Source organism: Sinocyclocheilus anshuiensis, unplaced genomic scaffold (genome assembly GCF_001515605.1).
Source record: "Sinocyclocheilus anshuiensis isolate Anshui unplaced genomic scaffold, SAMN03320099.WGS_v1.1 scaffold72, whole genome shotgun sequence".
Lineage (NCBI taxonomy): Eukaryota > Metazoa > Chordata > Actinopteri > Cypriniformes > Cyprinidae > Sinocyclocheilus > Sinocyclocheilus anshuiensis.
In genome coordinates this window covers 854191-867241 of record NW_015554073.1, presented here as the reverse complement: position 1 = coordinate 867241, position 13051 = coordinate 854191, and the positions used below count along the sequence as shown (strand labels likewise).

The window sequence follows — 13051 nt, the reverse complement described above, 5'->3', positions numbered from 1 at the left end:
CGGCGAGCAGGCAGCCAACAGCTACTGAAACTTCCTCTTTCCTCTTTCCGGGAGAGGAAGAATTTTGGCTTCAACGACATTCCGTAAATTCTATTTGATATTATGTTATTCAAATCTTAAGCATTATAAATAACGGGTAAAGTGAAAAATTTTTGAAGATATATTTCTTTCTGAAATAAAATAGCCTAATCAAATAATCACTAAAGCACACTTAAAAATTAGAAACAGATTGAACAAATATAAATTTTATAAATTAAATATTTTTTCAACCCAAGTGGCTACATAAAAGTTTACATATTTGGAGAATCGTCACAAAATCTAACAGTTGAATTGTGATTCTACATTTTCTACTTATTATGTCTTTGGGTTATAGGATTCGTTTTAAATGTGCATACAGAATGAGCATACAGTCTTTTGTGCTACTCATCACAATCTAACGGTCTCTGACTTCTGTCATTGATTACCCTCGCTTCTAATTAACACGCATGCAAAGCTGGTGAAGCACCAATCAAATTGCCACCTGGGGGGGTTTGGGGAGAAATGAGGCGCATCAGCTCCGCGTCCTCGGCGTGGATAAGTGCGTGACTGCGGAGCGCGAGAGACAGTCAAGACACTGTCCGGATCAGGAGACGGTCGTGATTGCGCGCTCTCTGTGGATAATTGCAAATCGTGTCTCCCTGGACTGTGCACCTGCTACGGAACATCCTCAACCCCAACCTGCTATACGTGAGTAGCAATTTTACTGCATATAGGCTAATTTTGTGAGATATTCCATTTTATACAAAATCCCTGCTAGCTGACTATACGGATTTAAACGCTATTTACAGTCTAAAGAACATCAAACCAAACGTAAAAGAAAAGAAAAACTGAACAGTTCTGATTTACCAATCTATTTTGCATACATAGACCGATTTATTTATGTTTCAGTAGTCGAACTAATTGCATGCATGGCAATATATTTCCTATGTCCCTGTGTTTTAGAAAAAAACGGATAAAAAAGCATTAGGTGATTAAAAATCCAGGTTGCTCCATTAATCCAATTTAAGCATGGAAACATGTACTTGTCTTATTCTTTTTAACTTTTCATCATTTAAATTCATATTTCCAGGAATAAAACATGGAGCAAAGTATTATTCCTCGCTCCTTGTGGACTAATGACAGCAAATTTCTCCACCACCATGTCACGGGCTTCTTCACCAGTGTAGAAGTTACACAGGATATACCAGCTGGAACATCATTTGGACCTTGTGTTCTTCATAATACCTTTTATGACACTATAGCCTTCATCGCATTGAAGTCCTTTGACAAATGGAATAAATCATATGTGTTTCGGGTGAGTAAGATTTTAGATTTAGACTGCATTTTTATCTTAGACTGCAGAATTTGACTAGATTTACAAAAATGGTCTTGTGCTGTAAATGAAACATGCGTAATCCAGACATATAATTTGTACTATACACTGCAAAAGATCAATTGTTAACTATTTTACTGTAAAAATTTAATTTCCTCTAATGTCAAATATGTCCCACTATCAACAGGTAGATCCTGAGGCGATGAAAGGTTCTCCATTAGTAGTTCCATGGCTACGGTTAGTACAGGCTGCAATGAGCGCAGAAGACCAGAATACTGAGGCCTACTTGAAAGGAGGACAGCTGCACTTTCGGACTATTCGAGATGTGAAACAAGGGGAAGAACTGCTTGTTTGGTATGACAAGGAGTTGTCACATCTTTTGGGGTTCGAAGACATAAAGACAAAAGCCCTGACAGATGGTGAGTATGGGCTGCTTTCAATGCTTTTATAATGGAATAAAATCATTATTTAATGCTTAAATAATATGTTAATTAAATAATTTTAATTGAATGTACCTTCAAATTGGTTAACAATGTCATGGAATGTTCATTCATAGGTCATATTCATATCTATAAAAATAAAATAGGTCTAAATAGCTCTTCTTCAAAACATTTGCAAACGTACTTTGGTATTTTATATATATATTAATTAACAGTTAAGCAATTTTCCTGTAAATTTTTGGTTTGTAAATTATTAATATTTGATAAAAAAAATACTTTTTTATACAAAAACAAATATATGCATGGAGCCATTTTGTTGTCATGTGACAAGAAAACCACTGAACACAGAGGATCCCTTTAGACCCTGAATATTTGGCAAAAAATGTCCATAAGATGCATAAAACAGCAACTTATTCATTATTCAAAGATTTACCAAATTTGTATTTAATACGCAAATGTAATTTATAAATGAATTGTTTGTAAATGAATTGTTGCTTAAATGTTAAGTGTCCTAATATTGTTATTACCATCGAGGTCTGACAGCGTTTGTATCTTCATATGCAGGCTACACATGTACGAGATGCGGCCAGGCCTTCAAGAATGAAAATCCTTTCCTTGCCCACTGCCGTTTTTTATGTGCGCAGGAAAAAGTAGATATTATCCGACCAACCAACGAACAGAAACCAGAAGTCAAGCGACAACGCAAAATCATAGATTTTCACAACATTGCAAGAGATCTGGAGTACAAAATGAGCGGTTCTCCTGAAGACTCGGGCATACCTAGAAAAAGAAAACAAGAGGGTTCCCTAAGTCCCCGGAACAAAAAAAATGTTTTATTAGAGAAAACCAACATCACTAATCACAGCAACATCGCCAACGTCAACAAAGACTGTCCACCTTTCCAGGACTTGTCAGAATCAGACAAATTATCAACAAATGAGTCAAAGATAAGTAAAAGCAGCGCATTTACCGAGGTTCAGAAACCACCAGAGCAGTCACCACGGGATCTAATGGTGTCTGAAGTAGGCCTGCAATCCGACTGCAGCGCCTTCTCGTTCGTTGTACCCAAGAGCGCGCACTCGGAACAGAAGAGCGCGTTTTGTGAACCCAACAAACGCACCATCACCGAAGTTCTGAATTCTTCACCACCATATTTGGATAATATCTCAGACTCTTTCAAATCAAAACCTTCACTAGGATACAGAAATGTATTGGCTTCGCACCTGTTTCACGCTGACTTGACAAGCGCTCATGCAGGTGGAGTGATGTCCGCTCCTCTGGCTACAGGAGGATCCTTTTATTACGCGCCCGAGCATTGGACCAGATCTATAGGAGGACAGCTGCAGTCCACATCTTCTTTCACACTTCTACCCCCCACTTTCACACCATTGGGTGTTTCAGTGCAGAACTGGTGCGCCAAATGTAACCTCTCATTCCGAATGACCTCCGATTTGGTGTTTCACATGCGGTCCCATCATAAGAAAGAGTTCGCCGCAGAGGCTCAGGTGAGGAGGAGAAGAGAGGAGAAACTCACCTGTCCCATCTGTCACGAGTACTTTCGAGAGCGTCACCACCTCTCACGTCACATGACATCACATAATTAAGAAGAAAAACTCCATCGCACTTTAACCAGGCAGCCTATATAAAAGTAATTAAGATGCATTGACCATAAATTATGCATTTATACTGTGATGGTCCCTTGTAGTTACCCAGCTGACAAAAATATGTTCTAAGACCGTTTTGCTAACGGCCCCATTGAGTAATGAAAACGTTAGTTCTTAGTGTTCTCTAAATATAAGAAACGTTAAATATTTGAAATGTTTGAAAAACGTTAGTTATACGAACCTTAAGGGAACGTTCCATTTTATCATATTGCAAACATTTAATGTTACTTTTGATTGTTCTTTGAACATTTTAAAACAAGTAGTTTTACGTCCAGCTAAAACATTTCGAAAACATTCCAGGAAAAACGTCCAGCTAATACATTCCAGTTTTGAGAACTTTAAAGACCAGATAACTTAGTAAACTCTCTACTAACGTTACTGGAACTGTGGAAGAACGTTTAGAACCTTGCCAGAATGTTTTGAGAACGTTCTCTGTATAGGCAATAACAAACTGAGAGAAAGTTGCCAGAATGTTCCGAGAACATGTTCTGTTAACTGGGTAGGTTGCTATTGGACAGGGGAAGTATTTTTCTGTAGCAATACATTACAGACCGACTAAAAACTCGAACCTTTCAACCATTTACCATTCATGTAGTCTTTTAAATGGTGGTCTTTGGTAGTGCAATTCAGGATAGGCCTACATCGCCACTAGGTGGCTATAGACATGAATAACTTTCTCTTTAGAGGTAGCTATACCTAGTACATTAGTTGTGACTAATACTGTTGAACTGCCTGGTCATTTTCAACTTAACAGTGCCTTACAAATGTCAGGATGAGTACATGTAAATGCTATTGAAAAACGGTTGAATAAAATGCTCCAGCATTTTTAGGTTTGCTAACAGCTGAATAAAACTATTATGAACTAATAGCATTGCTTTGTAAAGAGATTTTATATTTGAAGTATCCATCCCTTCAGAATGCCACATTTTTGTTACAATGTTCTTTTCAGATGTCTACTTCTTTTAACATTTTTTTATCAGCACAACGACAAGGAGGATGTATTTATTTAAATATTTTCTTGTTCTGTTCTTTCTTGAGATAAGTACAGTCATTGTATTTCATTAAAGATTTTGAGCATATTCCCCAGGTGTCTGCCTCTGATTTTAGCAATGAAGAAGTATGAAAAATATAAAATACTACTTTCTTTTAGAGAACAGTGGCACTGATATGAATCTAATTCAATGTAGTTTTGTCTAGTCAATGTAGTTTGAAATTAATTTTAAGAAGTATGTTTAGAAGATAACGTGTCAGTTTGTATTTAAAAATGCTGACTTTCTTTAAGAAATAATGAGTTTGACCATTTTTGCATTTGAATTTTATTTAAATAATTTTAAGTTTTTGAAACAGTGGCGTGCATACACTCACATAGCCTACACTAACACTGAGTGACCGGTAGAGTGCACTCTCTAATCATTCTTAAGTCCCTGAAGCCTCATGACTTTACCAAAGCTGTAATGTGAGAATGGCGTTGTGTTCACATTGATTTTTTTGTATTAAAGCCCCATGCAAGTCTCCGTTAAATTATAGGCATACAATCATAGGTAATAAACTCAACACCGAGAAAGTTCACCAGAACGCCAAAAGTTTTGACCTTACTGCGAAGTTCAAAAGGACGCCCATCTGTATTTAGCTATAAACGTTCTGCTCATTCAATAAAGTAAATACTAAACTCTGAAGACATTAGATTGAATGAAAAGATGTGTATACACTGGCCTAATATTGGTGCAATTAGAAGCCCCAGCGGTCTGTTCCTGACGGTAATCACTTGAAGAGAGAGTCATTTCATACACACAGAAAATCCTCTGTTTGCTCTAAAGAGCATCTTTCATCGCTGCCATTAATTGATCAGGCCTCATTTGGGAAACTAAATATTGACATTGGTTTTCAGTAACTGTTGAGTATTTACATTTTGACGAAGCCTCTGGTGTCCTATACAACTGATTTAAAAGTGCTCCCCAGGAAACTAAACATTGCCTAAAGGGGATTCACCTGAGAGTTTCCCTCAGTGTTTCTGGGCAGCTTTAGTGGATGTTGGCGTTACATTCTCACATTCTTCTGTTATTTTATGGTCTCTGTGGGAGACCAAGTGATCTACAGTTTAACAAACCTCATTCATGCTGACACTGTCAAAACTAACCTGAGAGAGGAAAACAGCTTTTGATTACTGTGGAGACCACTGATCATCTCATCAGTTTGGTTGCCGCCAAATTTCTATGCTAATAAATTAGTCAGTTGTTGATAACTCTATTTAAAAAGGGTTTTACCTATCCTAGGTTTGCTGGTCAGGTGGCTTTAGGGGGTTTGTGGACGACCAGTTAAAACCAACAAACTAGGCTGGTTTAATATAAAATAAGTTTTTTAATGTTTTTGGATTTACATTTGTAGTGATAAATAGTAAAAGCAGCAGACACATTCACATCTCTTCAGTCTACATAACCAAACGTGTTGACATCTTCAAGTGTCTCTTTTTACACACTGCACAGAGAAGCCATTCAACACTCAAACTCGCACAAAGGAAAGACACAGCAGACAGTAATTGGGTTCTGTTCTGTGAGAACACGCTTCTCTCGTTTTCATTCACGGGCTAGTGGGATTAAAAGGGTTTATGTCAAATTAGTTTGAGCTGGGTGACATCAGCTGTTGAAGTAAGAGTTGGAACTTCCTGCACTTTTGAGACCTGATGCTCTTGAAGTGGGTTGAAGGTGGGAACTGGGGGTTAGAGATGTCTTTGATGTCCAGGTAAAGAACTAATGTACCAGGCTGGTTTCTGATGTCAATGCTAGTTGTCCAGACATTCTTATTCCTTTATTCGTTCTCTTCGTTAAGTGAAGAATATGAACACATACAATGCAGAAATATGCAGCAGAAAATACAAGCTGGTGGTTTAACATTTATTTTATTCTACTTATTATAAGGCTAGTTTTCATAATTTAAAACACACATTTACAAAAATACATTCTCTAAAATATAATATACTGATTCCAAATGAACAATTGTTTATACACACTGACACATTTGGCCCAAATACTCCTTGCTTACGGCACCAAATTGAGATCATCAAATGCATCTGAATACAAAAAAGGAACCTTGTGTAACATCTCTTAAAATAAAACAAATGCACAGGAAAAACGAGTCAGCACTAGCCATCAGTGACTTCAGCGATTACAGTCGCACTAATAGTTTGATGTAGATTAAAGGGTTCACATTTTTCACATGTACTTCATCATTTATACTTTTAAATGACCCAAATATCAAGTTACACTTAGATTTCTAATGAACACCAAGACATTATCTTAACTTGTAACTACAACATTCATCTGAATAATAAAATAATTATTTATTCTAATTCACTTTCCAATGTAATTCAACAGTTCTGCCAAAAAAAGGTTTGCTATATTCAATATGCTATAAAACCTCATCGTACATCCAGTAATCTACAAACATGAGTCCAACAACCATTTATTTCATAGAGATGACAGCAAAGCTGACAATTTATAAGGAATATTTTTAAGAGTAAGTGCTTATGTTACTCAACTAGTACAATGAAAAATGTTTACGACAGATCCTTTGTGGATAAACAGAGGAAATTAAAATATCACTTGTAAGCATTTATAAAAAATGAAATGCAGTCCTTAAAAATGTGTGCACTTTCTAACAAGTGCAAACTAAAGACAATATGCCTCTTCAAGGTAAATTTGGGTGTCAAAACCACAACAATGCCCATTTGTCTTTCTTTCCTGTGACCAGCGAGCCTATCTGCAAGCGCACGTCTCCACAGACATGTTGGGGTAGATCTTCAACACAATGTTTTTGCGCTCATCCAGAAATAGTACACTGAGGGGTTTCATCTTCTCTGGGACACAGCAGGGCTCTGGGATACCTGGAATTATTCCAACGGCCTTGACTATGCTCTGGATGGTTGCATGGTTGGAGGGGCGGACCACCTGAAAAGGGCAGAAAAGAGAGGATAATGAGGTATGGTAGCATTTAGATATGCAACTTTTGTTTTGCTTGCTTCAATGAAGCAGAGGAAATTATGTCTTTCAACACCCTTCTATTATTCAGAACAGAGGAACTGTAAGACTGGCTCATTTCAAAAGAAAATGTGTCCAAAATGTGCTTAAAACCCCTATTAAGCGTACAATTATTTGACTGTAATTGCACATAAAGTCGGTGTGCTTTAGTTGTGCTGGAACCGAAACATTTTCTGAAGGGATTCTTTGTTTAAAACCTCTGGCTAGAAAAGCTGTTTTAACCATAGTCATTTTTAAATATTTCAACATGTCTAAACAATTCACATTCGCATACGCTGATCCTCGCCATGAGGTTCTCTGACCTTTGGAATGGGGAATTCACACGTTCCTGCACAGTAGAAGGCATCGAAAGACTTGGGAGACAAGATCCATTCGTTCCACCCGATATCTGCAAAGTCCACCTTCAGGTACCTCCTGGAACAGCTGCGAGGTTCTTTCCACTGTCTCCTCCGAGCCTTCTTCATGGTTTTCTCATCAAACCGGAGAATCTGAGACTTGCCGAATCCATCAGCATGCTCCTGGCCTTTCCTCCGACGTTCTTTTTTAAAGGGCTTTGGCTTGAGCGCAAAGTAAGCGCTTTCCCACATATCGTGCTGTTTGAAGCTGTTGTACTCCACCTCTGGGAGCTCGTTGTTCTCAATGGGATCAGAGAAGTCCAAGTCCAGTTCCCGCTTCACACGTATGTCAGGTGAGGAGTCTGGAGACTGAGTTGGCTGCTGGTCTGCAATGAAAGGGTCATATCTCTGTAGGCTCACAGCCACGCTGTTGGGCTCCGAAATTGCCAGGTCATTAGCGTACACCAGCAAGTATGGAAGGCTGGAGGACGGGAGCTGGTCCTGATACCTTTGATACTGCTCTCCATAGTCAAACTCCACGGTGATCAAAAGGTGATTCTTATCTCGGGCCTCCTTTATAATGACAGACACATCCTTGCTCTGCCAGGTCCCACGTCTGTGAGGAACTACGGTGATGTTTCCAAGTAGAGATCCTGGGGCTGAGCTGAAGGAGAGAGACCGGAAAAGAAGATGGACAGAGGGTAGCAGATGTAGGTTCGGGATGCGACAAGAGGGGTTCTTGAAGCGCTTGCAGAACCAGGACCTCTGGCGTGACCGTTTGTCAAAAAAGAAGTGAAACGTAGATGTGAGAATCACCTCAGACTCCTGAAGAGAAGTAAGATTCAACCAGTACGAGACCCTCTCCTCCACATTCTCTGCAAAGATACGAGAGAAACTGCTGAGTCACATATTAATTGTGAATATGGGCTCAAACAACAGGCTTTTTGTTCTGTCTATGGGGTTGGAGAAAGCACAAGGAAGTGAGGAGACATGTTACTACTAGAGCAGACATATGGAAATGTTTATTTAGGTTCCCTTAAGAGTTATAACCTGCAACAATGTCAGTCTTTTAATCGGCACTGATTAAATGCTTTAGCAGACTGCAGAAAAAAAGGCTGCATTGTTTCATGAGAGTGTAACAAATGTTATTTTTTGAATGTTCTGGTTTAAACAGCTCTGAGAATATTAATGTGAAATAACTACAAGAGCCACAACAATTATAAGCCTGCTCTTGACAATGCGCAATTATCATGCATAGTGCACAGTTATGCCTGTATAGATTAATTCTAGCTTATATATAGGTAACTGTTTTCAAACATTTCATTAACAAAAGTTCACAAATTGCCTGCTGTGGTAACCATAGCATCAGCTCCGTTCAGTATTGCACGGTATATCTACAAAACATAGCCTAGTAGTGACATTATTTAGCCTATCATATTATATATTTACACAGTACAAACTCATACCATAACAACCTAGGAGTAACACATTTGCGTTGCACAAGACAAACTTCAATAGAGCTGAAAATTACTGACAGAACCTGACAAAATCTTTTTAAAAGACTTGCCATTTTCAGGTAAACCAAAACCAAGTAAGTCAGAAGACACAATTAAGCTAAAATAAATAGCCTACATACTATTGTAATAATTGTAGAATTTTATCAAACATTTAAAACTTAAAAGAAATGCAATTTGTATTTGTACATTATGCATCATGTATTAATTTTTTTGTTACTTACCAGGTTTTGCTTTAAAACTTCTTACAGTATTTCCCTCTTTGAGTCGGTTAGGTTCAATGTTGTACTTCTCATACAGTTTAAACATATGTTGTGAGAGCGCATCTGTGGCCACGAGCGCGTCTGTCGTGCTGTCGCGCGCACTTCTCCAAACAGCTTCAGACGCGTCAGTATCGGAACCGAACCAAAGCAGTAACAGGTGCGTCAAAAAGACATATTTAACCGTCATGTTGTAAAGATAGAAAAGCTTCCAAACGATTGAATGCCGTGTAGCTGAAAAACGCGCTAGCACATACTAAAACAAAGTTTCCAGTATGACAACTTCGGAGTGACGTTTTCCAGTAATGCGGTTTGTAAAGGAGCTGCTTTTCCCGCCTTTTAACGCAGTGCAGAGAGGAAGTTGTTACAGTGTTTCAGAAGTTCTGTCGGTCTCGTGCTTAATCTGTGATACATCACTTATTTCTTCTGACCGCCACTATCCACGGGAGCAGGCATAAACGGAGTGAGGTGCTGACGTATCCGCCCATCAGCCAACTGGAGCTGCTGCTACATTACACCCGATCCAGCAGGAGGCCAGCAAGAGGACAAATCCAGCAAACATGCACTTTCACAGTTTAAGGTGCTAGGTTATTGTACTGTTTTTTCCCCTTTTCCCAACAAGCCCTCAAAAAAGCGTTCTTTTTCATTCAAATTTAGTTTTAAGATGTTATTATTTTATAATGAACTACTAAACTGTTGCTATCATGTTAATAACTTTTACAAAAATTTGATGGAATAGATTAGGGTTTACATTTTCATATTGTTTGCTTTGAATCACCACATTTAAAGTTACACTTTGATTTTACACATCAAGAAGGTCATTAGCTACAAGCATTCATCATAATACTAAAACATCTACGTTCTAGTTTACTTTCTAAAGTAATTCAATATTTCTTCAAACATTAAAGGTTTACATTATATTCAATATGCCATAAAACCTTTTTGTATGCATCCAGTAATCTTCAACCATAAATATGAGTCCAACCGACATTTATGTCATGGCGATGACAGCAAAGCTGACCTGTTTTAAGAAAGCAAGTGTAAAAGCTCATGTTACTCATCTAGAACAATAAAAAGTTTCCTCGTGGAAGTTAAGGAAATGAAAATATAACAGAAAACTGAATTAATAAGTTTAAAGAAAGATAAGAGGCTTTCCTTCTTTAGCAGTAAACTTTAAAGTAAACATGAGAGTGCAAATGCATAAATCCGAAAGGCTATATTTGAAAGAGTTTTGAATATTTGTGAGTGCCTTTGCTTGATTTCATTATAGTGATTTCATTCAGTACATGAAGCACACTGGGGGAACGGCCCTGTCACCTCTGTTTTTTGTGTGGAGTGTCTGCAGCGCTGTGCCAACAATGCTGGTTCTGTGAAAGCCTGGAGCTCCAGTGGAGAGACCATAACAAGCCCGGCCGTTTGGGTCATTGCGTGCCATTAAACACCTCCTGTGGCCCCTGGGGACCCCACTGGAGACCCCCTTTTTACTTCACACTTGAATGTGTCTTAAATCTGCATTAAAAATCTGACGTTCCTGCCCACTAGGACACTGTTACTAAGTGAATCAAGGGATAAATCGAGTAGGAGGGGAGATACCTCTGCTCTGCTTTGTTTCCACCCCTCTTTTTATTGTCCAACTGTGGGAAGGCGAAGCCATTAAGCTTCAGAATCCTACACCGCTTTTAAAAATGAATAAAAAACAGAACAAGGGTGAAAGAATTCAAATTAACTCTGGTTCACATACCTTTGATTCTTCAATACGACTGCATCACTTGCTCTCTATAGCACCTGGGAGAGACCAATTCTCTCTCAGATCCTGCTGGGTCTGGATGCTGAGAATGATTCTTTAATTAACAAGCTAACTACGGAATGATGCTAATAAGCATAAGGTCTTGTTTAAGGCTTGTCTCTCCAGGACAAAGTCCCTTAATATGTTTGTCCTTTACTTCAAAACAGCTAGTCCTGGTCTCGTAAAACACACTTTTATTTTGCTTGCCTCCTTCTTTGCCTCCCATTCATGAGCTTTATATGGGGCTTGTTGCAACATCTTTCACTGGTTGGAAGAAGTTTTTTTTTTTAAAGTAGAAGAATTCCATGAATGAAAGATGTAAAACTTTGATGTATAAGGTTATACTGCAAAATCTCATTATTTTTTTAAAATTAAAACCTAGTTAGATTTTATTTCAGTACTTTTTAAAAATGACATAAAATATGAATTTACGTTTCCTTCAGCCTGACACATATTTGCTTCACTCTTTGTGTGAAAAGGACCATTTGTCTGGGCCTAGACTGCCCACTGAAAAATGTTTAATCACAATGTTCTGTGATTCATATAAAAGTACCTAATTCTTCCATGCCTTCTTGCTTGCAGTTGTTTGCTTGAACTCATTTGATTTTTTTAAATTTTTTATCTCATACCACAGATATCCATGATATATAACATTTTAATTACTTTTCATAAAAAACTGACTGTGGGGAACCACTCATAACTCAATGGATTTGTTATTTGATATGGCTAGCAAAAACAAATAGTGTTGCTTAACTCAATTGCCTGTACTTAAGCAGTTTATGTGGTTTGCTTCATAAATGGCAGATGGGTCTTTGATTTCCTGAGGCTATTTTTATTTTTTTTAAGTAAAATAAGGGAAGAATAAACTGTCATTTGCGGTCAAACGAAACGAAATAGCATTCATTTTGTTCTAGTGACAAATGCTAGATCATCATGAAATTTGTAATACCATGGAAATTTCTTTAAGTATATAATTAGTTTCATGTAGCTGAATCCTTCACTTCCCTTAGGGGATCCAGTACTGTTTATCTGTTTCTAGTATAATAAATGTGTTAAAAAAAAAAAATTGCACTGTAAAATTAAAGTAGCACAGAGAGAAAATTCTTAACATTGATTATTATTATTTGACATAAAAGCTCTTCACTTTGCCACTTAAAAAGAAATGACTCCCTCCCTTCATTTTATGTATATTTGTAGAACTTCAGTAAAAAGGAAGTGGCTGCTGATATTAGAAGGTAGAGGGTCAGGTCCTTTGGCACCAGAACAAATACATTTTAAGCATCTATCTGTCAGCATCAAGATTTCTGAAAGGCAGAATGCAAGTAGTTGCCTGCTGTCTGTGTTTTTTCTTTCCCGTTTGTATTGGCTATGTGTCTCATAGCTCAAGTGAAATACAATTATCCCTGCAGTGCCTTGAGTGATCAATCACGTCTCAAAATTCCGGTCCTCTTGGACCTGCACAATATCAACGTGCCAGTCTTGCCAAATGGACCTAATGGCAAAGAGCATTCTCTTCTGGCTTTGGTTACTTCCAGTATTCTTGCAGAATAACTGAGTACAAATATTTTAAAACCGTTGTTAATTAGACTCAGTCTCAGTATTGAAGGGTAAAGCACTGGATGTATTTCAAAATACTCTGAAACAAGTAAATACATGTAGATAGATAG

General features: G+C 37.8%; 2 protein-coding genes across 2 annotated transcripts; one reads left to right on the top strand and one right to left on the bottom strand.

Annotated features, from left to right (window-relative positions):
* Positions 1-597: 597 nt before the first annotated feature.
* znf488 (zinc finger protein 488) lies at positions 598-3613 on the top strand. Its single transcript, XM_016460768.1, has 4 exons — positions 598-726; positions 1109-1333; positions 1539-1770; positions 2356-3613. Exons 2-4 carry the CDS (start codon positions 1118-1120, stop codon positions 3393-3395), a joined length of 1488 nt encoding a protein of 495 aa, XP_016316254.1. The 5' UTR covers positions 598-726; positions 1109-1117; the 3' UTR covers positions 3396-3613.
* Positions 3614-6644: 3031 nt separating this feature from the next.
* Positions 6645-9819, bottom strand: gdf10a (growth differentiation factor 10a). The gene is made up of 3 exons (XM_016460767.1): positions 9563-9819; positions 7792-8699; positions 6645-7399 (listed from the first exon to the last, which is right to left on the bottom strand). Exons 1-3 carry the CDS (start codon positions 9786-9788, stop codon positions 7208-7210), a joined length of 1326 nt encoding a protein of 441 aa, XP_016316253.1. The 5' UTR covers positions 9789-9819; the 3' UTR covers positions 6645-7207.
* Positions 9820-13051: the final 3232 nt, after the last annotated feature.

Coding starts and splice junctions, on each gene's coding strand:
- znf488 (XM_016460768.1), top strand. CDS start 1,118: ATGGAGCAAAGTATTATTCCTCGCTCCTTGTGGACTAATGACAGCAAA. Junction 1,334..1,538: donor ATAAATCATATGTGTTTCGG/GTGAGTAAGATT, acceptor CACTATCAACAG/GTAGATCCTGAGGCGATGAA. Junction 1,771..2,355: donor GACAAAAGCCCTGACAGATG/GTGAGTATGGGC, acceptor CTTCATATGCAG/GCTACACATGTACGAGATGC.
- gdf10a (XM_016460767.1), bottom strand. CDS start 9,788: ATGACGGTTAAATATGTCTTTTTGACGCACCTGTTACTGCTTTGGTTC. Junction 8,700..9,562: donor AAGTTTTAAAGCAAAACCTG/GTAAGTAACAAA, acceptor GTATCTTTGCAG/AGAATGTGGAGGAGAGGGTC. Junction 7,400..7,791: donor GTGAATTCCCCATTCCAAAG/GTCAGAGAACCT, acceptor TGCCCTTTTCAG/GTGGTCCGCCCCTCCAACCA.